Here is a 26,301-nt window from a genome sequence, read left to right on the forward strand (position 1 = left end):
ACACACACACACACACACACACACACACACTCCGCACCTCTCACGTTCATGACCTTTAATAGTAGGCTAGCTTCACATGCTTTAAAAAATAAATAGCCTATAGTGTAGTGAGACATTTTTTACCTATTTCAGCAGAAAGTGAATGATGAAGATTTTTCCTTGAATTACATATTCAAGGAAAGGGCATGTGGAAGTGATGTGAAAAATGATGTTGCTAAGATATCTTCATTAGCCTATTTACTTTGAAATTGAAATTGAAATTCACTTATGAAAGGGTGTACGGTTTTGTGCAACCCCGAACAAGGTTTTGGTTGGCCAACCAGTTTTCTGCTAGGGCGGAGCGGCAGGTTTAGTTGCCGAGGGAAGAAAACAAATGGATGGATGGACGCTGTGTTGGACAGGAGATGTGGAAACCTATGCTATATAGCTGAATAAGCTAAGAACTCTGAAATGTATCATTGTTGTAAATAGATGGGCATTTATGTTGTGTTACATTTAATGCAATCATACGGACTATTAGACGTTTATTTGCCTTATAGTCAGTTCCTTTAGGGGCTAAGCCTAGCTATCAACATGCCTGCCTACCACTACTACTACTGTTCTGACTGGCAGTTAGCTAGCTTGCACCAGTGTCTCATTTAAGTGAACACCACTAATTTAGCAATTGACGTCAGTGGACTGTAACGTAAATGTTGTATCAAATCGGGCTGAAAAACAAAGGTGACTGGCTGTAAGTGATTACGATTGCAACCTCTAACGTTATTATTGGACACAAGCATTAGAGACATTAGCCAACCCACTGGAAAGTAGCTTGGCTAGCTAACGTTAGATTTTTTTTTTATTTATTGCTACAGCGTTATCCATAACGCAAGTTTACCTTCTGTAAAATACTGCTTTATAAATGATAACGTTACTGGGAAGCTACAATGGCGCACTGGACGAAATTCGAGAAAGAGATGGAACAAGAGACAAAACATCTGATAAAGCATTTTACTGGTATACAAAACGAAGAGGATCAGAACTTTCAGTTAGCTCTGAAATTCACATGGTCAAATTTTCGGTAAGTCAAGATACGCCTTGTCAGCAAAGAATGTGCAGCAATGTTTGTTTTGAGTAATGTACAACAGCAAATAACTCTTCAACATGCAACTCTTTCATCGTACAACATAGTCTCATTTTAGTGGAACTCTACGGACAAAATGTGAGTCGAAGTTTGGAGAGTGGCTTGGAAATAAAATGTTTGTGTGTTATGTCATCACGTTAGGTTTCATCGCTTCCTTGACGTCAACAGCCACAAAGTGCAACGTAAAGTAAATGGGTATGTCTACACACAGTCCGTTGTTTGGGTTTCTGTGTAGGCTATTATATTTTGGGGGATGTTTTGTAGTGCTGACCAGATATGATTCTACAGGATCTATGAAAAGCTGATGATTCACTCAGACGTGAGCAAAGCAGATAGTTGGATGAGACTGACCAATGAGTTTCTGAACTCTCCCCTTCCAAATACTGAAGGTTTCAAGGTACAGTGTTTCAGTTTGACCCACATTATTAGAAGGAATGGCCAAACACAGTTGCAGAGCCTAGTTCTGTTTCTTCATAAGAAAATACTCACTTGACATTTCTGTGCTTTTGTGTGCTAGACGGATGCTCATCATGGTATACTGTCCCTGCTGCTCTTCCTGTCAGATTCACCATCAAACACCAATTTCAGTGAAAGGCCCAGAATAAAAGAAGCAGGTAAGGGTTCCCACGGGTCATGGAATTTCTGGAATATCAGGGAATTTTGGAAAAACTATTCCAGACATGGAAAGTCAGGGAATTTTATATTTTTTGGGGCAAAGTCATTGAATATCAGGGAATTTTGTTGTAGCAGTTTAAAATGTACTTGCCAAAATACATTAATACAAATACTTTCACGCAGAACCGGTGTATTAGCTTCACTGCTTGCTTGAGTAGCCCAACTTTGTTTATTAAATCCCATTTTTTCATCTCTCGCTCTAAAAAAGTAAAAAGATTCTTGAACGCTACGCGGCTGCTCTGAAATCATTCGTCAGTATATTGTACCATTCATTACAGTATATAGTAAGTCATGAAAATTATTTTTTTTTGTCATTATTTTTTTTGTTAATTTTATATTTATAACAACCCTGTTACTATTATATGATGTGTAGTTTCTGTAATCCCACTGACTGAATCATTAGTTTCCGACATTTACCATAACCTTACCATAATCTTTGGCCTTTGCTTTAATGTTATGCAGTTAAAGAAGACACTTTTGACTGGGCTAAGTATTTATTAGAAGGGGAAGATATCGACACGGGACCCTTCCCAGACACTCCGGTGAGTACATTAACCACCCCCTGTTTTTGTCTTTCATCCACTGCCAAAACCAGACCCAAACTACTTGAGGATGGAGAAATGGCATTCTAACAGGGAAGCTACACCAGGCGCGTAACTGAAGCGTTCTGTTCACATTGCGTCTGCTGCAACAATTAGCTTCCACTAGAATCAATGGAAGTAGCTACACCAGACGCGATAGCGGCACGTACACGCCTGGTGTAGCTTGCAAAGGTGTCTTTTGATGTTAACATGTATGTCAACATTACGCTGAGAGATGGATGTGCCAATAGCTTTGCTGTCCAGCCAGAAATCTGATGGCAGTAAACTCTTCTCAGTTGAACATGCTGAAGAAGAGCTCTGGCCCTAAATGACTTTGTGGTATCAAGACACTGACATTAAAAATGCCAGTATGGGTGTGCAGTCCGACTTACTTCTGCTTAGTGCATTCAGTTGATTAGGGCTAGCACTTGTCCGAGTAAGTGTGCATTTTCCCAATTTACACTCAGCTGTTGAAAACTTCCAGACTATAAACTTCTCAGATCCTGAGAATAGAGCCTTTCAATCTGTTCCTAGAGGGCTTCGAAACCAACACAGATATCTTTTAAATGAAAATAATGAGATCCCAACATGCACTACTCCAAGTGAGACAGTTGATGAAAGAAGTGTGTAACCATCCGCACTACTCTGTCTCTCAGGAGTGGTCTGAAGATGAGAGCGACGAAGACGACAGCCAGCAGCCTCTCAGCAGAGAGGATTCTGGGATACAGGTGGACAGAACCCCACAAGAGGACCAGGACCAGGCTGACAAAAATGTCTCTGTTACGTGGACAGGTAAGACCTCAGCATTCACCGAGGAACCTGAACAATGAAAATGATTGACCCTAAACAGAAAAGAAATGGAAGAGATTTCCCCCCACTAATAACAGACATGGAGAATCAGACAAAGGGTGACTTCTTTAAGCTTTCTGTGCGGACTAGGCTCATATCTCTGCTTTGAGGAGTGCTCTCTTTCATGTGTGTTATCTCCTTTTTTTAATGACAGCCTAACCATTTGGCATGCATACCAAATGTCACAACTCACTCGTGCCCCTTTGACTTAACTAATAAGTCAAATTGGCTAATAACATTAATGTCATGCAGTGTTTCCCTTACATTGACTTATTTGTGGCGGCCCACCACAATATCAACATTGACCACCACACAATGATTTTCCAGGTTGTACTAAATTGTGCTTAAATCTGGTTAGCATCATAACCACGCTGTGCTAATTTGTTAAAAACTGTTGTATTCAAGTTAATTCTGCAAACCAACCACCACAAATGGAATTCAATTCTGTGGGAAACACTGTCATGGGTTTTGGTGATATGGGTCTGAGGGACAGAAATATACTGCTGAAATCACTACTGTAAGTTGAATTCAATAAAAGTGTGTGCAATAGTATACCAGAGATTTCTCTCTCTACATATCATTGTGTAGAATTGTGTTCTATCAATGATCACTGATCTATTTGCTCTGTCAGTGATCTCTCTGTCAATTCACGGATCTCTGTGTTGATTCGGTGCTCTCTGTGCTGGTTTGTACCCAGTGGGCGAGCCTGATGCCAGGGCATGGCTGGAGCAGCATGTGGTGACTCCCTACTGGGTGCCACATAGCCCCCGCTTTCCCCACAGCCTCCACCTGCACTCCAACCTGCTCAATGTCTGGTGAGATCCGCTTTCCGTCCGCACCGTCAGCAGCACACGGCAAACACTGATTGGCTTGATCTCAGAACCCAATTGGCACCTATTTACCTGATCTGCTGTCTTTGAAATCTAAACTGCTCTGCTGTGGACATATCAGGAAACAGCAATGCAAGAAAACACCTTATGCTGAATGCCAAATCAGTGCTTGCAAACACAAATGTGTGATCACTGATCCAGAACCAGATTCCGGTTCAAGAACTCATTTCTATTTTTTCTATGTAGGGACCAGCACTTGTACAACACTGATCCATTGTACCTGCCTGAAGAGAAGGCCTTTGTCACGGAGACTCAAGTGATACGAGAGACTCTCTGGTAAGATTGGAGCAGATTATCATTGATGAACAGGTTTTATGATTAGATGTTGTAAAGGTCTTTACATTGTTTTTTCCTTCCTCATAATCAGACGTTACGGGTAGACAAACCATGACTGGGTCATTGTATTTCTTTCCAGTGAATAAATGAATAAGTCAATGAATGAAGAAATGGTTGCTCTTATTTTTGAGCAGGTATAACATTGCAGCATAACAAAGTGGCTTTAGAGGATTTGCCAAGGAAAACCATAGTCTTTCTTGCTGAGGAGTATCAAATATCCTTGAGATATCTCCCGATAAGGAAGCCACTGAACTCATTCTCCTTTCCCTCAGGCTACTTTCAGGAGTGAAGAAGCTCTTCATATTTCAGCACCATGATGGCAAAGTAGTGGTTCGGAATGACGTGGTGGTTACACACCTAACCAGTGTGAGTTTAATTTGTAGTTCATTAGGTCACTATAAATGGTTTACAGCTAGTGAGTCATTCTAATGTGGCACTCAGTGTATTGTCAGTATTATCAGACAAGATTTTTTTATGTTCCTACAACCCCAAAGAAAATGTTAGTCTTCGGCTTAAAGGAGAATTCCGGTGTGATTTTGACCTAAATTGTGTTGAAACATGATACCGAGTGTGAACGTATGTCTCATAGCCCATCTCGGCTTGTCCCCTGCACTCCGAAATCTGGCGCTAGTTAGCCGATGCTACCAACAAGGCGGTCAATGGTGGTGCCTCGGCATCGGCATAGCCATGCAAATAAATCACTGTTTTACACCATTTACGAGGCTCAATGTATCTCCACACTTCATTGGTAGACTTCCGAGGGCCCTGACATTTAAAACGAGACATTGAGAACTTTGAAAAAGCACTGGTAGTTTACTTACAAGACGATTTATACAGACAGTACCTTCACGAAGTTTAGCGTTTGCAGCCATCTTGAATTTAGTCACGATAAGTCGAGCGATGAGTAAGAATGAACAGGTATGATAAGGGATCAGATTCCAAAAATAATTCTGTGGAAATGCATGGATTACAGTTTCTTCCAGTAGCAGCAACTGGAATCCATGCATTTCCACGGAATTATTTTTGGAATCTGATCCCTTATCATACCTGTTCATTCTTACTCGTCGCTCGACTTATCGTGACTAAATTCAAGATGGCTGCAAACGCTAAACTTCGAGAAGATACTGTCTGTATAAATCGTCTTGTAAGTAAACTACCAGTGCTTTTTCAAAGTTCTCAATGTCTCGTTTTAAATGTCAGGGCCCTCGGAAGTCTACCAATGAAGTGTGGAGATACATTGAGCCTCGTAAATGGTATAAAACAGTGATTTATTTGCATGGCTATGCCGATGCCGAGGCACCACCATTGACCGCCTTGTTGGTAGCATCGGCTAACTAGCGCCAGATTTCGGAGTGCAGGGGACAAGCCGAGATGGGCTATGAGACATACGTTCACACTCGGTATCATGTTTCAAAACACTTTAGGTCAAAATCACACCGGAATTCTCCTTTAATAAAGCAGTTTGAGACAATGTTGATTGCTAAAGGCATTGTATAGATAACAAATTGATTTTTTTTTAAAGTAGCAACAACATAAGAAAGGAGTACATGAACACCTGCCTGATAAAAATCATGAAATTGTCAAACAGTCAACAGCATACCTGTTTCAGAGGGACATTTACATGTGTATTTTAGCGGTATACCCCTTTTTGATTCTTGTTCCTCTGTTTTAGAACTGCCTGCGTTCTGTGCTGGAACACATCGCCGCGTACGGGCAGGCAGTCTCCCGGCTCCAGCGTTTTATTGACGAGGTGACGGGCTACAGCACCGAGACCGGGCCCCCAGGGGGCTCCTCTTCATCCACCTCCTCTTCCTCGTCCTCGACCAAGAAGGGCTCCGAGCCCCCCTTCAGGACGTACCAAGCCTTTGTGTGGGCGCTCTACAAGTACTTCACCAGTTTCAAAGAGGAGCTCACCGCCATTGAGAAGGAGCTCATTGGCAAAGGTGCCCCCACTGTTGCTTAACTTTCCCAGCACGACACAGCTGCCCAAGGCAATTAGTGGGCATCCACTCAGGTTCACCCTCAAGTTCACACAGCATATTATGGGGGGATTATGGTATGTGTGGTGATGCATTTCCAGAGTAGAATTACTTGCTGAAACCTATTACCCACAAATGGGAAATTTGGAGCATGATGCAGCCCTGTCTGCAGAGAAGGGCACTGTGTTGATTATTTGCTCATTTATTATTTGTTTATCTCCTAAATCTGATTGTATTTTGCCATTATGTAAGGTTCAAATGGATGTCACGTTTTTCTTGTCCCCAAGATTGATATGGATATTATTTAGTGGTGCTTCTATGACTCAGCTAGTAAAGAGAGCTACAAACAAAAGTAAAGTATTGGTGTCCACTTCCTAGAAACACGTACTCTATATTGCATACGAGGTACATTGGTGCGTTGGACAATGGTATATGTAGTTTATATGTAGTAAATGACAGAAAATCTTCCTCTGATCTCTTATCCTGGCCCCCAGATGAAACTGTGACGTTGTCTGCCGTGCTGGAGCGTCTCAAGCCTCACCTGGCCCAGGTGAAGGTGCTGCACAGGGTCTTCTGCACAGGTGTGGCAGAAGTGCCCCCTGGCACGCCAAATGTGGTGCGGGCATCTCACTTACTCAACACCCTCTACAAGGCTATCCTAGAGTATGACAGTGCTGGAGAAGCATCTGAACAGGCGGTGAGACTCTATTACTGAACGTACCGTGTGTCTATGTGTTTAAGAGAGTGACTATAGACCCTTTCAAGAGAGTTCCATTATCAGCATCATAGTTGGCCCCACAAGGCTTCCGTTTTAACATACCATATGTTATCTTAATGCAGAGGAAGTAGATTGGGAACCAAATAGAACGTTCAAGCATTGTTTTTGTTTTTATTGTTGAAAGGGTCTATATATCGAGTACAATAGTGTGGGCAATATATTACAACTGTGTGGGCAATATATACAACTGGGGGTAGGTTTGTATAATTGTGTGTGTACATATGTTTTGTGTATTTGGTATGGCTTTGCAAACAATGTGTGTCTGTTACGAGTGCCTGTTTGTGAGTGCTGACGTGCATGAGCACCACAATGCACACAGGCAAAACAGCAGAAGCTTGGGGAGAGTGCGAATTAGTGTGCGGTTGGTTTCCAGGATGTTAAAGTGCACGTCTGCTTGTTTGTGCACCTCTGACTCATAGGTGTTTAATGGACTTGAAAGGATGACCAAAGTGTGTACCTCTCCCTCCTTCCTCTTCCTCTCTCTCTCTCTCTCTCCCTCTCTTGTTCCCTTCCTCTCTCTGTGTCCAGGTGGCTCTGCTCTTCTCTCTGTGGGTGGAGACTGTGCGGCCCTATCTGGAGATCGTGGACGAGTGGATTGTGCACGGCCACCTCTTTGATCCCGCTAAAGAGTTTATCATTCAGCGGTATGAAATAACGAGCACAGCAGATGATCTCATGAGATTAACAGATAACCGATATCAAAGCCACAAGATGCAGCTCTGACGTGCTGTGATGTGACTGACAGTATTGAGATGAGAAAGATGAGGCCGATTCACACATCTCATATTTTTGTGCTGCTAACTCGTTTTAGTACCCTTACAGATTATTGAAAGAATGCTTAATTTCATCCTTTAAAGGCTACATGCCTTTGGTATGTAAAAGAGATGATTTGTTGTTTATTTTACAAATATTTTTTTACATGGTCTGGACAGTTTTGTTGGTACTCCTAAAAAAATGCTAAATTATTGGATTATAGTGATGTTTGAACTAACTGTTTAACCTAATTTAGTATTATAGATGCGTTTGAGCTTAGTCATTCAGCCTATTTAAGTGGAGAAAAGTAGTCACCAAAATGAAAATGGACTAGGGAAATCAAAGGAAAGAATGGCCAATGGAGATCAGAAAGAAAATGATAGACAACCATTAAAAAGTAAGGCTATCAGAAGAACTTGAGACAGCTAGAGTAGTTTGCTCGGGAAGAGTGGACAAAGTTATTACTTTAGAACTAAAACTGTGAATTTAAGTGAACTTCGATAACATCATATACTACTTCAGGTATACGATCATACTCTTCTTTGGTTTACTTTGGTGGTGGAATGCCTTTTTGAATGCACCACTGGCTCTTTGGTGACATCAAGTGACAGCTAGAGTAGTTTGTTCGGGAAGAGTGGGCAAAGTTACCTGTTGACAGACGCAGAAGTCTCATTCAGGGCTATGGAAAGATCTAAAGATCAACAGGTCACTATTAGATAAAAGGTTCCATCATTCAAATGAGACTTCACCTTTAACTCCAAATATTGTAATAAAACATGGAATAAACATTAATGAATGCTGATTCATTTTGTCAGTTGCAAAGAATAAGAGAAGGAATCAGAGAGTTTGTCTTTTTTTGGAAGGGTACCAACAATTTAAGCCACAACCGTTCACACAAAAGCCATAGACATGCCACAGACATGCTCACACAAAAGACCGCAAAGATTAAAAAAAAATTTTTCAGTAATTCCTCATAGTTCAGGTAGATTTATGTGAACAGACAAAACGCTTTTCTGAGATGACTGAGGAAGATCAGAGCATCACCCCTATCTCTGCTTCCATCCGTAACAGTGGTGTTAACTCTGCATGCTGTGCGCGAGTTAAAAAAAGGCAAAACAAACTGCTGCTTGGAGGGATTTCCGCCGCCCTATCAAGAATAGGGTTTCACATGCACGTTTTATGTTTCATCTTTTATCGAGATTGCATCTTGCAATGTTTCAACTCAAAGCATGCCAGATGTAGACCTTTTTCCAGTTGTCATGTTAAGTGATATTAATTTGATCAGAAATGTCCTGCCTGTTGTATGAAAAGCAGCTACATACAGTATACTGCAGTTGTTATGTGGGAAAGATCAGTCTTGCTCTTGAAAATCTTAAGTTTATCTTTGTTTGCTTTCAGCTCGTCTCCATGTCTTTACTTGTTTCTTTCATACTCTTGTTTGAACATGTCAATACAAATATATATAAAAAGAAACAATCACACATCATCTGTCACTCAGTGAGTTGTTTCCATCCCTCTTCCATTAGGAACAAAGACGTGCCTGTGGACCACCGGGACTTCTGGTACGCCACCTACACCCTGTACAGCGTGTCCGAGGCGGTGGACGGGGGCGAGGAACGACTGAGCGACGCAGCCAGTGGGAGCTCTGGAGGTGACCAGGCCGGCGCCGGAGGCGGCAATAGCCGACAGCACACCATGGTGTCCTTCCTAAAGCCTGTGCTCAAGCAGATCATCATGGCCGGCAAGTCCATGCAGCTGCTCAAAAATCTGGACTGCAAGGAGGCCGAGCAGCACGAGGGGTCGGCCAGAGGTGGGTGTCTGACCGCCGGTAAATTGATGAGAAAAATAAATGAGAACATAAAGCTGATGAGTCGCCTGGAGGTGGGTATGTGACTGTCGTGAGATAGGAAGGAGAATAAATGAGATTAGTGAAGGCTGACAAAGCCTGTGGTGTAACACTGCTTTGTGTCATTTTTACATATTAAAGGTAAATAGTGTGTTGTTTTCAGTGAGTGGTTAGAGCTCTGTATGTGAGCAAAGCACACAAAGTTGTGTGCCATGCAAAGTAGTCCTGTGCCTGTTATGCCTGTGATTTGTTCTTTTAGCTCGATACAAAAACATTTGCTCTATTAATGCATTGAATGCACAGCGACATTTGATAACAATGTGTTTCCACTGGTCTGTCACAAACACACACACACACACACACACACACACACACAAACACAAACCCATTTTCAATGACTATATGACTAACACTACTTGTTACACCTTTACACAATGGAACTACACAATGTGTTAGTTGTTTAAAAACAACTCCCTCACACACACACAGATGCAGAGAGGAAGAGCGTGTACACACTCTTCCTGGAATCGGTGCAGTCACGGCTTCGCCGGGGAGAGGAGTCGCCCGCGGATACGGTCACTGAGCAACAGGCCACCAAGCGGAGCCTCATCAAGATGCAGTCCATTGTGGCGCGGCATCTGGAGCTGGAGGACATCCATGACCCTCTGCTGGCCATCAACTTTGCAAGGTCATTTGCATAGTTAACGTTAATGCAAAACACATAGATGCCTCTACAACTGGATGTAGAACAGAGTAGAGTACTGTCTGAGTGGTAACCAATACATTTCAACAACCATGGTTACATTATACAATGTGGTCATACTTTCTGCTGCATATATATGTCATAATTAGTAATCTAGCTAAATTATTATGAATATACAATAATAAACTAATATAGCAATTTAACTAACGTGTTATGAATATATAACAAATGTGTAATAATCAGTAATGTAACTTAGAACTAAAACTGAATTTAAGTGAACTTCGATAACATCATATACTACTTCAGGTATACGATCATACTCTTCTTTGGTTTACTTTGGTGGTGGAATGCCTTTTTGAACGCACCACTGGCTCTCTGGTGACATCAAGTGACTGTTCCTTTTCTCCATTAGGTTGTACCTAGAGCAGAGTGACTTCCATGAGAAGTTCTCCGGTGGTGATGTCATGGTGGACCGCTCGTCTGAGTCAGTGACATGTCAGACCTTTGAGCTGACGCTACGCTCCTGTCTGTACCCCCACATTGACCGCAGGTATATCGAGTGCTGTGGGAACCTCATGAGGACCCTGAAGAAAGACTACAGGTGAAGTTCAAGGCTGACCTGGTGGTGTTAAAAATGACTGAAATATATTTTTCTTGGAGTTCTTTAACTTGGAGTGCATGTGTAACACAATAATTAACTGTTCATTACAGCTACCGTATTTTCCGGACTATAAGTCGCTCCTGAGTATAAGTCGCATTAGTCAAAAAATGCGTCATGAACAGGAAAAAAACATATATAAGTCGCACCGGACTATAAGTCGCATTTATTTAGAAATGTATTTCACAAAATCAAAAACCAAAAAAAGAGACTATGTAACTGGATTATTGAGGCCAAAAATATTAGTGTTAATGAAGACGAAGGAGTGAAGGCAGCCAAGAGGAGGGCAGGAAGGTCATTGCAAAGCAAAAGATTCACTGAAAGAAAATACCATGTGGTACACCAAAATGTATCTAAAATGTGGAGAATACAATGCAATCAAGCATTTTGGGCGATGTGGAGTCACAGGCTGGCAGCAGATTAAATGCTCACAAGAGAGAAAAAGATGCAGTTTTAGACCTGACTGAAGCAAGCCGATAGGCCTATAGGCCCGACGGTAATTGTAAAGCAATTTACAAAAGATTCACTGAACAAAAATGCTGATATGATACATGAAAATTTTGCTAAAAATGTGGAGAATGCAATGCAATCAAGCATTTTGGGCGATGTGGAGTCACAAGCTGGCAGCAGATTAAATGCTCACGATAGAGAAAAAGACGGTTTTAAAAGGAGGTGACCGAAGCTGAGGCAAGCCAGGCAATAGGCATATAGGCCCGACGGTAATTGTAAAGCAATTTACAAAAGATTCACTGAACAAAAATGCTTATATGGTACATAAAAATTTAGCTAAAAATGTGGAGAATGCAATGCAATCAAGCATTTTGGACGATGTGGAGAGACAAGCCGGCAGCAGATTAAATGCTCGAGAGAGAAAAATATGCGGTTTTAAAAGGACGTGCAGACCGAAGCTGCAGCAAGCAGGTGATATTTAGAAATTTATTTCACAAAATCCAAGACTAAGAACAGACAGACTATGTAACTGAACACATTGAGGCCAAAAATATTGAGAATTCTACAGGGAATCTTGAAGACGAAGGAGTGAATAGTGGTAGTTTTGTAAAGCAATTTACAAAAGATTCACTGAACAAAAATGCTGATGGTACATGACATTTTAGCTAAAAATGTGGAGAATGCAATGCAATCAAGCATTTTGGACGATACAGCGTATTGGCACAAGCTGGCAGCAGAACAAATGCTCGCCGAGAGAGCAAGAGAAAAAAAGATTTATTTAAAACCAGGGCCTAAATTTCAGCGTGGGATTGCGCATAAATTATTACTAAGTATTGAGCATACTAATAAAAGTCCCGCAACGCTAGCCATCATAATGCGAGAAATTCCCACACATTTTACAGCGCTGTCTGACGTTAATCTAATAATGGAGCGGCCTGAAAGCGGACCAACTCTGACTTCAATTGAACCCCATGCAGAGACACACACACGCGCGCGCGCGCAGGACCACTTTGGGCGTGCTCTCTCTCTCTCAGCAGGATTTGTCACCGCTAAAGTCAAATTATTATAGCCTATTACATGCTTCTACATCAACCACTATCGACAGGAAAGGAAAACAAACGTTTAGCGATCAGGAACCGCAAACACAGAAGCATGACAGCCTATAATATAACGCGAGAGAACATGGATGTGTTCTCCATTTGAGGAACGTTATAATCGATTGCGGACGTGAACAGACAGCTACAGACACGGAGCGCATAGTAGGCCTACTTTCACTTTCTGTGCGTATTCACGTGAAAGATAATTAGTAGCAAAACAGCGATCAAATATTACATGGCAGTGAGTTTTGTTTTCAAATGTTTTCATGCATGTCCAGATAACGGGTGAGGAATGTTTAGGGGACAGACTATCGTGAATCCTGAATTTATGGCTGGGCAAAGCACAGCACCTTTATTTGGACCATGGCTTGTAGCCTATTCGAGTCAGCTATTGGCCTTAATTTCTTGCGTTTTACTGTGAGACATAGGCCTTTACTTTTCGTTTGGAGCAGCATACCGGTAGGCTATCAATGGCATTGGGTCACTATTAAGTTTCATGTATAAAAGAGTGTGGGGATGTCCATCCGCTTATTGCGAGATAAGGCATCCGCTTTCATTCATTCATTCATGGAACGTGTGCTGTGCTGCAAGGGAAACCTTATTCTGTATAGCCAAAGAGGTCTAAGGTAGCCTAAATTTAGTTCTTTTTTAAATTAGGCATGATTTACTTTTTTATAAAATTCGTAGGCTGATGCCTGGCAGCAACAATTGTGTTTAAATGTAGGTTAACCTGGGGCTGCGTGCTACTGGTAGCTTGAGAGCAATGTGTTGGAGACTCATGGTGTAGGACAATGACTTCGTTGGCAACAATATTAAACCAACCAACAATATAAATTATTAAGAAGAGCTATTTTATGAGTTAAATTGAAACAAAATTATACTGGCTTTTATTTGTCCGAATCTGAGGCCCAGCTATAAATAGAATCCCGGCAGTAATTTGAGGATTTAAGTATGCACGTGTGTTTCACGACTTGTGCATTTGAGAGCGCTCTCTCAAGGCTGTAGACGATAATGTTTCATGTAGGGTTCATGTCAGTTAATATAAATTAACATTTAAAAACATGTTCAATTATATAATTTTTTTCATATATAAGTCGCACCTGAATTTAAGTCGCAGGACCAGCCAAACTATGAAAAAAAGTGCGACTTATAGTCCGGAAAATACGGTAACTTGTTTTAGGGTGTGCATGGCATGCAACAGTAACTGCATCTCAATTTCTCTGTACACTGTTGAACATGTTTTGCTAATGACTTTGAAGTGCATATCCTGGTAAACCCTGTTGCGTCATTAGAGATGACCCATTTGTCTTTTCTAAAGCTCAGAATCTTGCTTTCCCTGCCTCTGTGACTTCTAGGTTGCTGGAGTACCTCCAGGCCATGAGGAACTATTTCCTGTTGGAGGCGGGAGACACCATGTACGACTTCTACACTGCCATCTTTGATAAAGTGCTGGAGAAGGAGAGCTGGCAGCAGCTCTCTTTCCTCAACGTGCAGCTTCAGGAGGCAGTCGGACAGCGCTACCCAGAGGACAGCAGCAGGTACTGCACCTCCTTCCCAGCTCCATTTAAATCTGATATCTCACTGCAAATAATTAATCACAGCTAATCCGCAACTGGGTCTTAGTTGATCATTCAATATAGAAAAAAACTATGTGTATTGAAACATACATTTTATTGTATCTTTTTACTGTAAGGGGACGTTTGCTTCCTTGTATCAATAATATGATGTTGCATGTCCTGCAGATTATCAATATTTTTGGAAACTATTGACCCTGCCAGAAAAAAGCAGCCAATCAATAACCTTGATGGACTCACGCTTAGTTATAAGGTAATGTTCCTCATTGATCTTTATTGACAGTCTTGTGTGGAAAATCTAAAACATCTATTTATTTAGTAAAACGTTAATAGAAATGCTCTTTCAAATGACCACAGGCTGTTTTTGCCCATAGGTACCCTGGCCAGTGGACATCGTAATCAGCTCTGAGTGCCAGAAGATTTACAATCAAGTCTTCCTGCTCCTTTTACAGATTAAATGGGCAAAGTACTGCCTGGACACACTAAGGTTCAGTGGTATGTACCTTCAGGAATTCTCTCTTGATCTCTAAGTCTGACCTATTTTATGAGCATTGATAAAGAACAGCTCATCTCTAAATGTCCACACTTTGACTCTGTTTAGCCATAATTCAATTGTCCCATTGTCTTTCTTATGATCCCAGGCCAAGACATGAGTCATGCTTTCTAATTTGTGATTGCATGCACATTGGTGGCCTTTTATGTGTGTGTCATGTTACACGTCAAGTGGTGTTATGCTCTCTCAGATCTGACAGTTGCTGCTAAGAAACACGAGGGGGCGTCACCAGAAGAGGAACCCACCAAGGAAGCCAAAGAGCCTGTTAACCAGCAGATCCACCGCATGTTTCTGCTGCGAGTCAAACTCATGCATTTTGTCAACACCTTGCACAACTTCATCATGACCAGGGTAAAGCCAGCGTTCAATGTGTTAATGTTGTTAAATGGCAGTAGTATAGTTTTCTTCTTTTCCCCCTCTACTGTATTTAATAGCTCTTCTTTGGATTTGAGTTCTCCCCCCCCAGTAAAAGGGCATATATTGTATAGCTGTACTGCCTCTAAGAATCACAATATCTTCTTGTGTGGACAGATCCTGCACAGTACTGGGCTGGAGTTTCAGCACCAGGTGCAGGAAGCCAAGGACTTGGACCAGCTCATTAAGATCCACTACAGATACTTGTCCACCATCCATGACCGCTGCCTCCTGAGAGAGAAGGTGCGTGTTGTGCCTGTGATAAGAAATGATTACCAGTGATTATAGTGCATGAATACATTATGCTGTCTCTAGCTATTCATAGCCATTCATGTCTTGCCACTGTTATTCAGAATGAAGAAATGAGACTTTCTGTCATTCATTATGCATTAATAAACATATCAATATGTAATATATTAGTACTGAAACAAGGTCATTTGCAGGCCAATATGTTTTAGCAATTGGGTATTTGTTCTCCAGATTGGCTTTGTTAAGGAGGCTATCATGAAGGTGCTGAACCTGGTGCTCATCTTCTCTGATCGATGGCAAGCTGGATTTGGAGCCTGGAAGTAAGTTTGATCTTTAAAAGAACACGCCGACTTTTTGGGACTTTAACTTATTCACCGTATTCCCTTAGAGTAAGATTTGATGATACATACCCTTCTCATTTCCGTGCGTGCTGTTACTTGGTCTGACGCACCCACCGCTAGCCTAGAGTAGCACAGGTGGCTCGAAGTGGCCGGCTCCAGTAGCCTACACCTCCTAATAGTGACAAAAGAACTCCAACATTTTCCTATTTACATGCTGTGATTTGTAAAGTTACAACAGTGTCAAATGAGACGCAGCCATTTTGTAATTATATACTGTACATACTTTGTACTATGTTCACATTCAGGCGAAGCACTGCTACTTGGGCGGAGTGATTTACAGGCAGCACCTGAAAAGCTCCAGTGTTACTTCTTCAAACCCCAAGGAACAGTGCTTTGCCTGAAGTATCAACACTCCTTTGGACTGCATATGGATTTCCAATGAACAGCTACCAAATGCAAATGCTTGGAATGACCTCCAGACCGTTTATCTACTTAATTTGTCATGGAATAAAGAGGAAATAGGGCACAGTTCGTCATAACACAGCTTATCAGTCAACTGTCCAATTATTTTTGAACCGAAAAAATGGGGTGAAAATATATATAAGTGGCTGTAATTCCTAAACGGTTAATGCGATTTGTGTTCAACTTCTTGAATTAAAGATGAAAATGTACTCAGCTTCATTGCTTTTTTTCCGATCCATTGTGGTGGTAGTCACTGTCCAAATACTTATGGATCTAACATGACATACAGGACATGTAACGCTTCTTGATGATTTAAAATCATGTTCATTTCTGAGTTGTGTGTGACAGAATTGGTATTGTTTTAGGATTGAGTCCATCGCCAAAATGGAGTCTGACTTCAAAAGCTGTCATATGTTCCTGGTGACCATATTGAACAAAGCTGTCTGCAGAGGCTCTTTCCCCCACTGTAAGTCCGCTCTCTCAGTTTCTAGTTTCTCTCAATGATTATTCACTAGGGGCACTTTTACAGTATTATCCATCTGCATACTATTGAGTTAGATAGTAAACTGACATTTTAAAGTACTGCAATTATATTTGTATGCACAAAGACAACTTCTGCTTCTTATTGTGAGCGTAAGAGCATAATCACAACTTCTGCTTCTTATTGTGCTTCTGCCACTTGTGGGCTCTTGGCTTGGGCTAAAATAACTTTTAGATAAAAGACTCGCCAGTTCTGCCCGGCTTCACATAAAGGCTCCAAGCCTAAAAGGAACTTTACTGTGCATGATGATGCAGTTGCTTCAGCCGTCACTGCATCTATTTCACATGTATTTTCCCATGTATTTGTTTTGTTATTATTTGGTCCAGAGTCTATTTATATCCGTGAATAATGGCTGTGCCGTGGAGTTTAATTTCCTGTGCTTTTCTTCTTCGTCTCCAGTGGAAGCCTTGGCGCTGTCTCTCATGGCAGGGTTCGAACAGTGTTGAACGCCGCCGCCGTCGCCAGCTGTCCTCTCCAGCTACAGCGTCCATCCCAGTCCACCCTCCATTCCCTCCAGTGCCCATGCTTCACATGAGTCCTGTGTACTCTTTACTGTCCAACTGTATGACAGCTAGCCTACTGCTGCGCCCTGTGTTCGTCTCCACCAAATGATGTCTTACACATGATGTCATAGCACATGAGACTGGTGATGTCAGTCAGGCTAGATTAGCACACAAAGGCGATAAATGGCCGTGTGGGTGTTTGTCGTCCTCCCTGGAAAGAGAGAGAAAGGGAAGAGCGGAATAAAGAAATGTATAAAATGAAGAGTGTAAATGTTTAGTTTATAAAAGCTGTTGCTGCTTAAAGCTGTTTGTCCTATTGGAAGTCCTTCTCATGTATGATAAAACTATTTGTTACCTGTGAGTTGTTGTGTTGTGTTACTTGTTTTATGTTTAATAAGTGTGGTGTTTATGATGATGTATGTTTTAAACATTATTGTCACTTGAACTTAAATAATTGAAGTCCAGAAGTCAACTGATGCACCTTGGATAAGAGAACCTACATTGTCCTGTGTCATATGAATATCAATCAGCATATGACTTCATGGCAAAAACAATTCTGTATTCCCAGCTAGTCTCTCAATGCCCCTAGTGGATGTCTGCTTTAATTCGGAGCTGGGGTTTCCTGTTGCATTGCCCTGTTACAGTGAGCAGGAACTCCCAGTTCGACTTCCCCGCCTGCCTGCGATAACATCGGCGAGAGGCGAGATTCCACCGCAGCTAAGAAAAGTTTTTGCAGCTCTTTGGAAAAGTTCGACTTTGACAAGAAGAACATGCGGATGTAGTGAAATACATCTAAACTCAAAAAACAGTCGGTACATGGATTTGTAAGCCGACTGAACGGACCATTTTCCTTGGAAAAGAAGAAAGGGTGGGTACTTTTTTACGAAGTCAGCTGTGCTAGCTGGGATAGGTATCCTGAGCTGCCGAAAGTTTGTTTCATTTTACGTGTCAGATCTCATTTTATGTTGGATAATGTCAAACATAGCCTAAATGTTGTTAATACTATCGAACGGCGTTCGTTTTGAGCAAGAAATAACGAAATGTTTGACTGTAAAAGGCGAAGTTTGAAGAAAATATCAGTGAAGTAACACTAATTTCACCTAACTACTCTTGGGCCTGTGCTAGCTCGTGTGTGACTAATCTGCAAAGGTTTAGCCACAGAGTAAGAAAAAAACATGGATTATGGAATATTGCCCCGCCTCACCTCAACTGGAGTACACAAACCCATTCTTCAAACCCAGGTTCACGTACATATCAATTAAACTAGAATTGTTGATGGATAAATTAGAAAATAAAATGTTGATGGTTTTTAAAAAATATCCTCAAACGGTTACGGCTAGCAAGCTTCCTCGCCCGTGCGTAATTATTACCTCTGGGTAAACCCCAGGACAAGAGGAGTAACATTTCTGGCCACATATTTTCAGTGTTATTGTATTTAAATCAGTTCATAACGACAGAGCTGATCTTGTTGAAGCTAGAACATATCTCGGATTTTCCCTCATAGTTGGAATGAATTACTTGCTACTATTGTTGAAAGTGGACATTTCCGAATCATATTTTGCAGTTTTCTATAGGCTAATATTCAGTTTCTCGTTAGTATTTATGTGACCTAAAAGGCATTTATATTCGACCCACAGTACATTATTCCTTGTGGAATCTCCGGTCTCCAGGCTCAGTCCAAAATACCTCACAGTTTGACTTTTCTCCCCAGGCAGCCTATGACACAGTTTGAATGAGATGCAAGTTGTCTGACTTTGGAACTCGACAGGAGTCACCTAATTTTCACAAACTACCGATTTCCCGTGCTGTCTTTAACTTTTACATCGTGGACTAAACGAAATTCACATTCACATTTCACATTCATGAAGTTCTGAATAATTAGACCAAAATCTTGTCCCTGTCTTGTCATTGTCTTGAAAGAGGAACTGTGTGTATTTGCTTGCTCATGTGAGCCATAGTCAACAGCTGTGGTTGAGGAGAAGCGAAAACGGATGGATTAGGGACCGTGACAGCTGTGCTCAAGGTTTTGGAGCATGTTGTGTGTGGGTGCTGTGTGTTGTGCGATACAGACTAGACACACCCTGCTGTGGCTCAGAGTTAGCTATATCCTCTCTCACCACCCAAACAGATTAAGGCCCGTCTCTCTGTTGACCACACTGTCATGAAAGCCAAGTAAGATGGGCTTTCTTCATACCCTCTTGGGGGCCAGACATGGGCGGAGGTGTGGGTGTGTGCCCTTAGTAATCAGAGTTCCTACTCTGATTTTGTGTTTTTCATGGGCAGTTCACAGGCAGTGCACTGGGTTTGGGTAAAATGTGATGATTCAACTCACCCATGTCCAACTCACCCATTTTCCTATAGTAGGTAGAGGCCTTTTCCTTTAGTGGGTAGAGGCTCTGTGCGTCATATCCATAGCAATATTATCAGCAACATAGTCAGTGTTGTGTACTGTATTTGTTTACATCTGACACCTAGACTCATGAGACCGTTTGAAACTTGGAGGTGTGAAAAGGCTGTTTCATTTTCAGTTATTTGTGATAAAACCTTTCCACTGAAAATATTGAGTGGGGTGGTTGGTAAGGATATACCCAAAGCGGTGGTTCGACCGTAGGCTACAAACACCCTTAATGCTTTGTAAGGGGTCCCTATAAGAGAAGCCAAAAATAGTTTAAGTTTCAGTTTCCTGTAGAGATTTCCTCTCTGTGGTTTGGTAGTGTAATGCGCGGTTGGGCGTATTCTCCAGAAAAAAACCCGAGCTGACTTTTCTTATGATACTGTAATTCTACTTATGATGACCATTAACTTACCTAAGTTGCAGTATTTCACACAAACCGAGTCCAATGGCCAAAGAGGTTATGAGCTTATGCATGTGCTAGACACAAACAAGATACATCCTTAAACACAGGTTGTTTTCAAATGATAAAAATGGTGCCCATATTACTGAACACTGATAACACAACTTTTTAACAAGTAGGCCTGTTGGAAACTGTTCATTCTATCCCCTCAAACAAATGCCTATCTAAAAAAAAAAAGTTTATTCAGTGTGTCTGGGAGCACAGATCAGGCCGATGAGTTGAACATCATTAATTGTAGGTATTCAGATATCAGAGTTTTAGCCTTTAGCCCTTCTAGCCACCACTGCTCTTATTGATGTGGACTGCTTATACCAAGCCAGTACATCTTGTCAGCAGGATGGTTTGCCAGATTGATGCCTGTTAAGGGAATAGTGTGCCACATATTCTTGACATTGCATAGGTTGGATTAACGAGGTTACGCTGGCTTGCTTTTATGACAATCCCAGCAGGAAGAATGGAGATATCGGTGGCTGAAAAAGAAAACAATGAGTGAATACATGTCATAAGTACCATTCTCCTTAGATCAGAAGGCCTGCATCAAGGGCTTCCAAGGACACCTCCTGTGAAATTAAATGAATTGCAGGGCTTTACCGGTGACCAGTGAGCATCACTTTAAAAAAAGGGTGTCAGTGTGTTGCTGTATTTTTCCCTCTGTGTCTTGAGCTAGAGTGGCATTGTCTTCGGTATGGTTCTGCCTCTTGATGTACTCGATTATTAGAAGTGTGCATCACCTGGAGAGCACTGAAATGAGGTCCATGGAGGAGGCAGAGAATGAAGGGGTCAAAAAGCCATACTCCATCAGCTTGCCACTCCAGGAAGTTATGCTTTGATGTGTGTGTTTGTGTGTGCATAGCAGGAGTAAGATAAGAATGTGAATACGACTCGGTGAGGTGTGTTTGGACTATTCCATTCCATGTCTATTCACGCTTATTTTATACTGCCTCTCATTTGTTTCTGGTGGAAGATGAATCAATGTGATGAAAGTTAGGCCTAGTATAAGAAGACATTTCAGTTAGGATTGGGAAACCCATCACGTTTTCCTCTGTCATCAAGCATAGACTGCAATGGATTTGCTTCATTTAGGAATCAATGCATGAGGAGGAAGGATTGTTACCTGACTGCAAAACACAGTTGAATGGACATATTCTCCCATGTCTGTAGTTTGCTGTGATGTGTGTGTTTGTGTGTATAAGCGTATGCAGTCTTGTGAAGCACACTGTCTATCTATGCGACCAGTCATCTATAACCCAACTGGCATTGTTTTTCTCACCTGGTATTAAATCCAATATACTCATCATATATTGCAGAATGCATATATGCATATATGCAGTGGCTACTCATGGTTTGGGGATAGTTGCAGCTGAACAAAGAGAGACTGATGGACGTGTTTGCATTAGACCAATATCCTTCATATCTTGGGCATGATATGTTTTGTTTGTCTTAGGTGCCAGGGTGTAACATTGGTTTGCTTGGCTCAGGTAGGGTGTGTGTGTGTGTGTGTATGTGTGTGTGTGTTTGAGTATGAGTATGGAGAGTTACGTATATGGTGGTGGTGGTAGTAGTAGTGGAGGTTGGGAAAAGTGTAAGCAGTAAGCGCGCACAGGCTCAGCGTTATCTCTCCTGCCGGTCAGGAAAGAACACAGCACACCATGCCAGGCAAGGCAAGGTCACACACACAAGTTACTCCCCCACTCTGTTTCCTCTCAAAGCCCTCAAACAACTTTTTCCCTAGCAGTCACAGTCATCAATCCCATGTTGTGCTGTTGTAATGTTTTTGCCTGCTACACAAATAGGCCTACCTCTTTCTTGTGTCTCCAAAGAGCCTAGTAAGGGCCAGTGCTTTATGATCTGAAGGTAGGGCCTCAGTGTTTTTAGTCCTGGTGTGTCAGCCTGTTAAGGGAGCAGTGTGCCTCATGTTCTTGACATGGCAGAGGTTGGATTAATGAGGTTACACTGGCTTGCTCCCAAACTGGCTGCTTTGTCTACAGGGCCATTTGTCTCAGTGGGGAAGGCGAGGGGGATTAGCTGGAGACTATCCTCTATTTATAAGACTAAGCCCGCTGATGCCTCGTGTTTGAGTGACCCCCCCCTTGTGATCCAAGGCTCATTCATGGCTGTTTAAGTGTACAATAGACCCATAAGATTAGATATTGTTTTGGTTTTGAGGTGGTGGTGGACCCCCCCCCCCCAGAATAGTCTCATGTTAGTTTTCAGTTCTTCATGTGTTTAGGAAGTTGATAATAACTCTGCTCAAGGTGTTTTTGTATTGCAAGAGTGCATGTTTTGCATGAGTCAGTTACAATTAGTAGACGTTGGCCTGTGAAAATAAAGATGTTGACTACAAAATAATCCAAGCCCAGATTATCTTGTAGCGCTTCAGGAGAGATGTAATTCTTTTGCAACAGTAAATTGGTCCTTTTCCTTTGCATTCCCCTCTATCTTCCTTTGTTTTTGCACAACTTATCAAAAGGTATTAAAGAAGACTAATTAAAGGCATGCGGACATTGAATACTAATTCTCCTAGAAGACTCAGGGAGAGAATAAGATTCAAATATTTAATTCACAAAGAATTTGACAAAGTATGCAAGGCTTACTCTTTAAGAATTAAAAGTCTTTAGCATAGGCCCCAATATCGGTCCAGGTCTTGTAGTGTATAGACCCCAGATTCTGCCTGGTATGAGCTGGCAGGGGCGGAGCCTAACCCCTGGACCGATGGACAGGGACCAAACTGGTGGTGCTGGGGAGGAAGGAACATCGAATGATGGCACCTAAGGCAGCAGAGCAGATACGTTAAGCAAGACATTATAAAGTCAGGTGGAGACTTTAGGAGGTGATTGGTCAGGTCTCCCGTGTAAGGAATGAATGAGTGATGTAGCATTAGTCTCCTTGTAGAACTTGTGCTGAAGCTTCCATTTCGTTGAAATGGAACAAAGTTCCTCTAAAGTCATTTGCCCAGCTCCTAGGCCCTTTCAGCGCTGTGTGTATATGTATCCTCTTTAAAAAAAACCTATTCCAGTTGTGTGACCGAGGCCTATGCAGCACAGTGATGGCAGATTGATGAGTAATGGGGTGGCTTTGTATGGAATTGGCCAGACATGACCAGACCTGCAAGCCTGAAGGAATGAATTCCTACTCCTTACTCCATACCACAAGGGATTCTCTCTGGCAGAGATTCCGTACACCCCGGGTTGCGCCACACACCATTGCGTGCTCTGCGCCTGACAGACTTACTGGTATTCTCTCCTAAGGTAGAGGATAGTTTTAGTGTTTCTGTGCTAGAGTTTATCCTGTCCGAGTGCTTCTTCTATCAGCTGCTGTCGTTCTTGGTCTGTTACTTCAGCACAGACTTTCAGTCCGTTCTAAAGGGGAAGTGGATTAAGAGCTGTGTGTTTTGGTCTTGAACAGAGCTTCCTCCTTCACCCTGGAGAGGTACCATGGGGCCAGGGAAGAGCAATGGGTTTCATGTCCAGTTGACCTTTCTGGTCAATGATTCATTTAAAACTTGCCATACACTTTCTCACATGGGCAGTGTCAGTCAAGACTATGCAATCTCTGCTGAAGTAGTTCCTCATATAGGCCTAATTAGTATTTAGAAAATACCGCTATTGCATTTGTGTGGAGCCTACCTACTCGTTTAACCTAACAGGGAAGTTACACCAGGCGCATACTTGCAGCATTCTGTTCACATTGCGTCTGCTGCAACAATTAGCTTCCAATTTAGCTTAACAATCAATGGAATTAGCTACACTATAACGCTTCAGTTGCGTGCCCTGTGTGGCTGCCCTGTTAGATGTAATGCAGGTAGATGTAATAGATGTAGAATGTTCATTAGATGTAATATGTTTGTGATTTAGGCCTAACTGTGAATGTTCCAAAAATGTGTCACCTCTGTCTGGGACTGTGCATTGGTGGCTCATTGGAAGGCTAATGCCTTGACCACGGTGGTTATCCCAGTGGTGCTCTGTTTGCGTACTTCTCTCTCTCTGTCCTCTCTCTCGTATGCTTGCATTTCTCTTACCCTGTCTTTCTCCATTTCTCCATTTTGTATTACTCCTCTGTCTCAGTTTGCTGCAAGTGCTGACTAGTTTCCTTATATTTTAGACTTAGACTTGGGTCTAGAAACTCTCAGTAGAAAAAGAGAAACGCGTTCATTTTTAAGTGCTGGCTAAAAGGCATGCTTCCCGTGTGGGTCTGGCAGTCTGGACGTCACAAGACACTGACTTCCGGCCACCATCCTCTGTGAGGTCTGCCAAGGAAAACCTCATACTGTAGCAACCAAAGGGTCCCTAAGACTCAAGGCTCAAACCTGCAGTGGGTTTAAGCAAATATTCTAGAGCGCTACACTCTCAAATCTTTGGCTGTAAGCAAGTCTTCCTTCACTTAAGCAGTAACCTGTTCCTCAATTTTGCTTGCTTCAAGAGGGCATGTTAATCCAGTAGTGTGAGGCAGGGCTTCCACTGCCGGCCCATGCATCCTGCTGTGGGTCTGAGGCATGCAGGGGTTTATGTGGCCCTCACTCAAACACAAATAACATTCTGTACTTTAAGAACATAAAATAAAGTTTGAATAACTTGTATGGGATTTTATATTTATATTTCACAGAAGCCTCCTCAAGTCATTTCTTTTTTCCGGCTCTTGCACACAAACCAATATCCCGCCCTTGGCAATCAAACATCTTGCTCAGCGTCAACCGCTCTGTTGCGCTGGGCTCCACCGTGTGTGTAGGCCTCTTGTGCCTGGCCGCCATGGGCATGTGCCATGCAGCTGTGTAAGAGGGCACAGTCTGCATCTGTTGAGTCTGATAAAGCAGCTCTGTGCTGTCAGTCTGTCTCCGTCGTCTTTGCTTTGACTGTGAAAGAGCTCCTCGGTGCCAAATTTAATTTTGACAGACAGGCTTTGAATGTAGTGTTCACTCCGCAAGGCTGCAGTGATGCTTTAAGGAAGGGCTCTGACTGTAGAGATGGGTATGTTGCGACAAGATAACAAAATGGAGCTAAATTAAGTGTCATGCTGTGGCCACTCTGTTTTGTTGTGGAGTCTTTTTGTTGTTGTTAAAGAGACAGACTAGGGTTTGAGGGAAGATATTTCAGTTGAATTATATTTTTTGCATCACATCAGATTGGCAAAGACTGGTCTTATGTGGACTTGAGTGCCCAGAGGACACATAGTTGACATTCAAATATAAAAATAAATCTTGATCTCGTGATGTCATGTTCAAAAAAATATGGTTAAGTCAGAGCTGTGGTGGTTCTCACCCTAATACCAGAAACTGACCATTGCCCCAACGAAAGAAATTTAATTTATTAAACATCTCTGTGCTTTTATATGGAATTTTGTCGAGCCGATGTCGAGTAGTGATTGCAGCAGATGTCAACCAATATGGGTTTTTTTTTTATGGCTGATGCTGATATAATGCTGATCTTTTTATTTGTTATTTTTTTTAATTTATTGTTGGGGGGGCTGTCTGTTGGAATATGTTTTATTCTATAATTACATGTGCCTGCCTGTTAATCGGCTTAATATGCTCAAGTGTTGGCAGATGTTATTATAAAAAAATGGCAAAATCGTCTGCCGATCTGCCGACTGATTAATTGGTCAACCTCCACATGACAGTTTAGGCTATATGATCAGGCTCAGCTGGTCTTTTGCACTGACGAATAACTAAGGGCCCATTAACACAGTAGTATAGTTATGTGGAACAGGATTTAAACCTGTTCAAAACCTGCTCTGTGAAAACAAACAAAAGAAATTCTCACCGGTCACCATCCTGAGTCATCAGCCTCGTATGCTTTGGTAATGAACTTGAATACATTGAATACATTCTCACAGTATTACTGTGTTTGTCAGACCTGTTGCTGCAAAGCCACCACAGTGGTCATGAACAGCCCCAGGGTCTCCCAGTCTGTGCCCTCACTGACCTCCTCACACACCCACAGCCCTTTGTGCTGGTGTGTAGTCCGTGTATGCAGGGTGATCTGTTGTGTTTTATTGTGTCAATCTTTGATCATTGTGTTTAGCTGCTGTGTGTGTGTGTGTGTGTGCGCGTGTGCCAGCTTTGATCTGTATGGCTATTGGCCGATGGTGGCTGGCG

At 42.1% G+C, this 26,301-nt stretch overlaps 2 protein-coding genes across 2 annotated transcripts in view; both read left to right on the top strand.

Moving 5' to 3' along the window:
- The first annotated feature begins 368 nt into the window (after positions 1 to 368).
- Positions 369 to 17,704, top strand: tubgcp5 (tubulin gamma complex component 5). Its single transcript, XM_076278556.1, has 24 exons — positions 369 to 730; positions 855 to 1,060; positions 1,265 to 1,318; positions 1,412 to 1,520; positions 1,641 to 1,737; positions 2,261 to 2,340; positions 3,036 to 3,171; positions 3,926 to 4,043; positions 4,305 to 4,394; positions 4,727 to 4,820; positions 6,127 to 6,397; positions 6,928 to 7,130; positions 7,740 to 7,855; positions 9,491 to 9,774; positions 10,300 to 10,498; positions 10,926 to 11,114; positions 14,074 to 14,256; positions 14,461 to 14,545; positions 14,667 to 14,787; positions 15,036 to 15,196; positions 15,377 to 15,502; positions 15,740 to 15,828; positions 16,677 to 16,777; positions 17,252 to 17,704. Exons 2-24 carry the CDS (start codon positions 927 to 929, stop codon positions 17,296 to 17,298), a joined length of 3,087 nt encoding a protein of 1,028 aa, XP_076134671.1. The 5' UTR covers positions 369 to 730; positions 855 to 926; the 3' UTR covers positions 17,299 to 17,704.
- Positions 17,705 to 18,026: 322 nt separating this feature from the next.
- Positions 18,027 to 26,301, top strand: part of cyfip1 (cytoplasmic FMR1 interacting protein 1) — a 54,016-nt gene continuing 45,741 nt past the window's right edge. The window contains exon 1 of the mRNA XM_076278557.1: positions 18,027 to 18,223. The gene's annotated coding sequence lies outside the window, so the exon portion shown is untranslated. The remainder of the gene's footprint in view (positions 18,224 to 26,301) is intronic.

Source organism: Alosa pseudoharengus, unplaced genomic scaffold (genome assembly GCF_046254945.1).
Source record: "Alosa pseudoharengus isolate Yale_2024_CS ecotype anadromous, Long Island Sound unplaced genomic scaffold, YU_APseudo_1.1 YU_APseudo_1.1_scf_11, whole genome shotgun sequence".
Taxonomy (NCBI): domain Eukaryota; kingdom Metazoa; phylum Chordata; class Actinopteri; order Clupeiformes; family Clupeidae; genus Alosa; species Alosa pseudoharengus.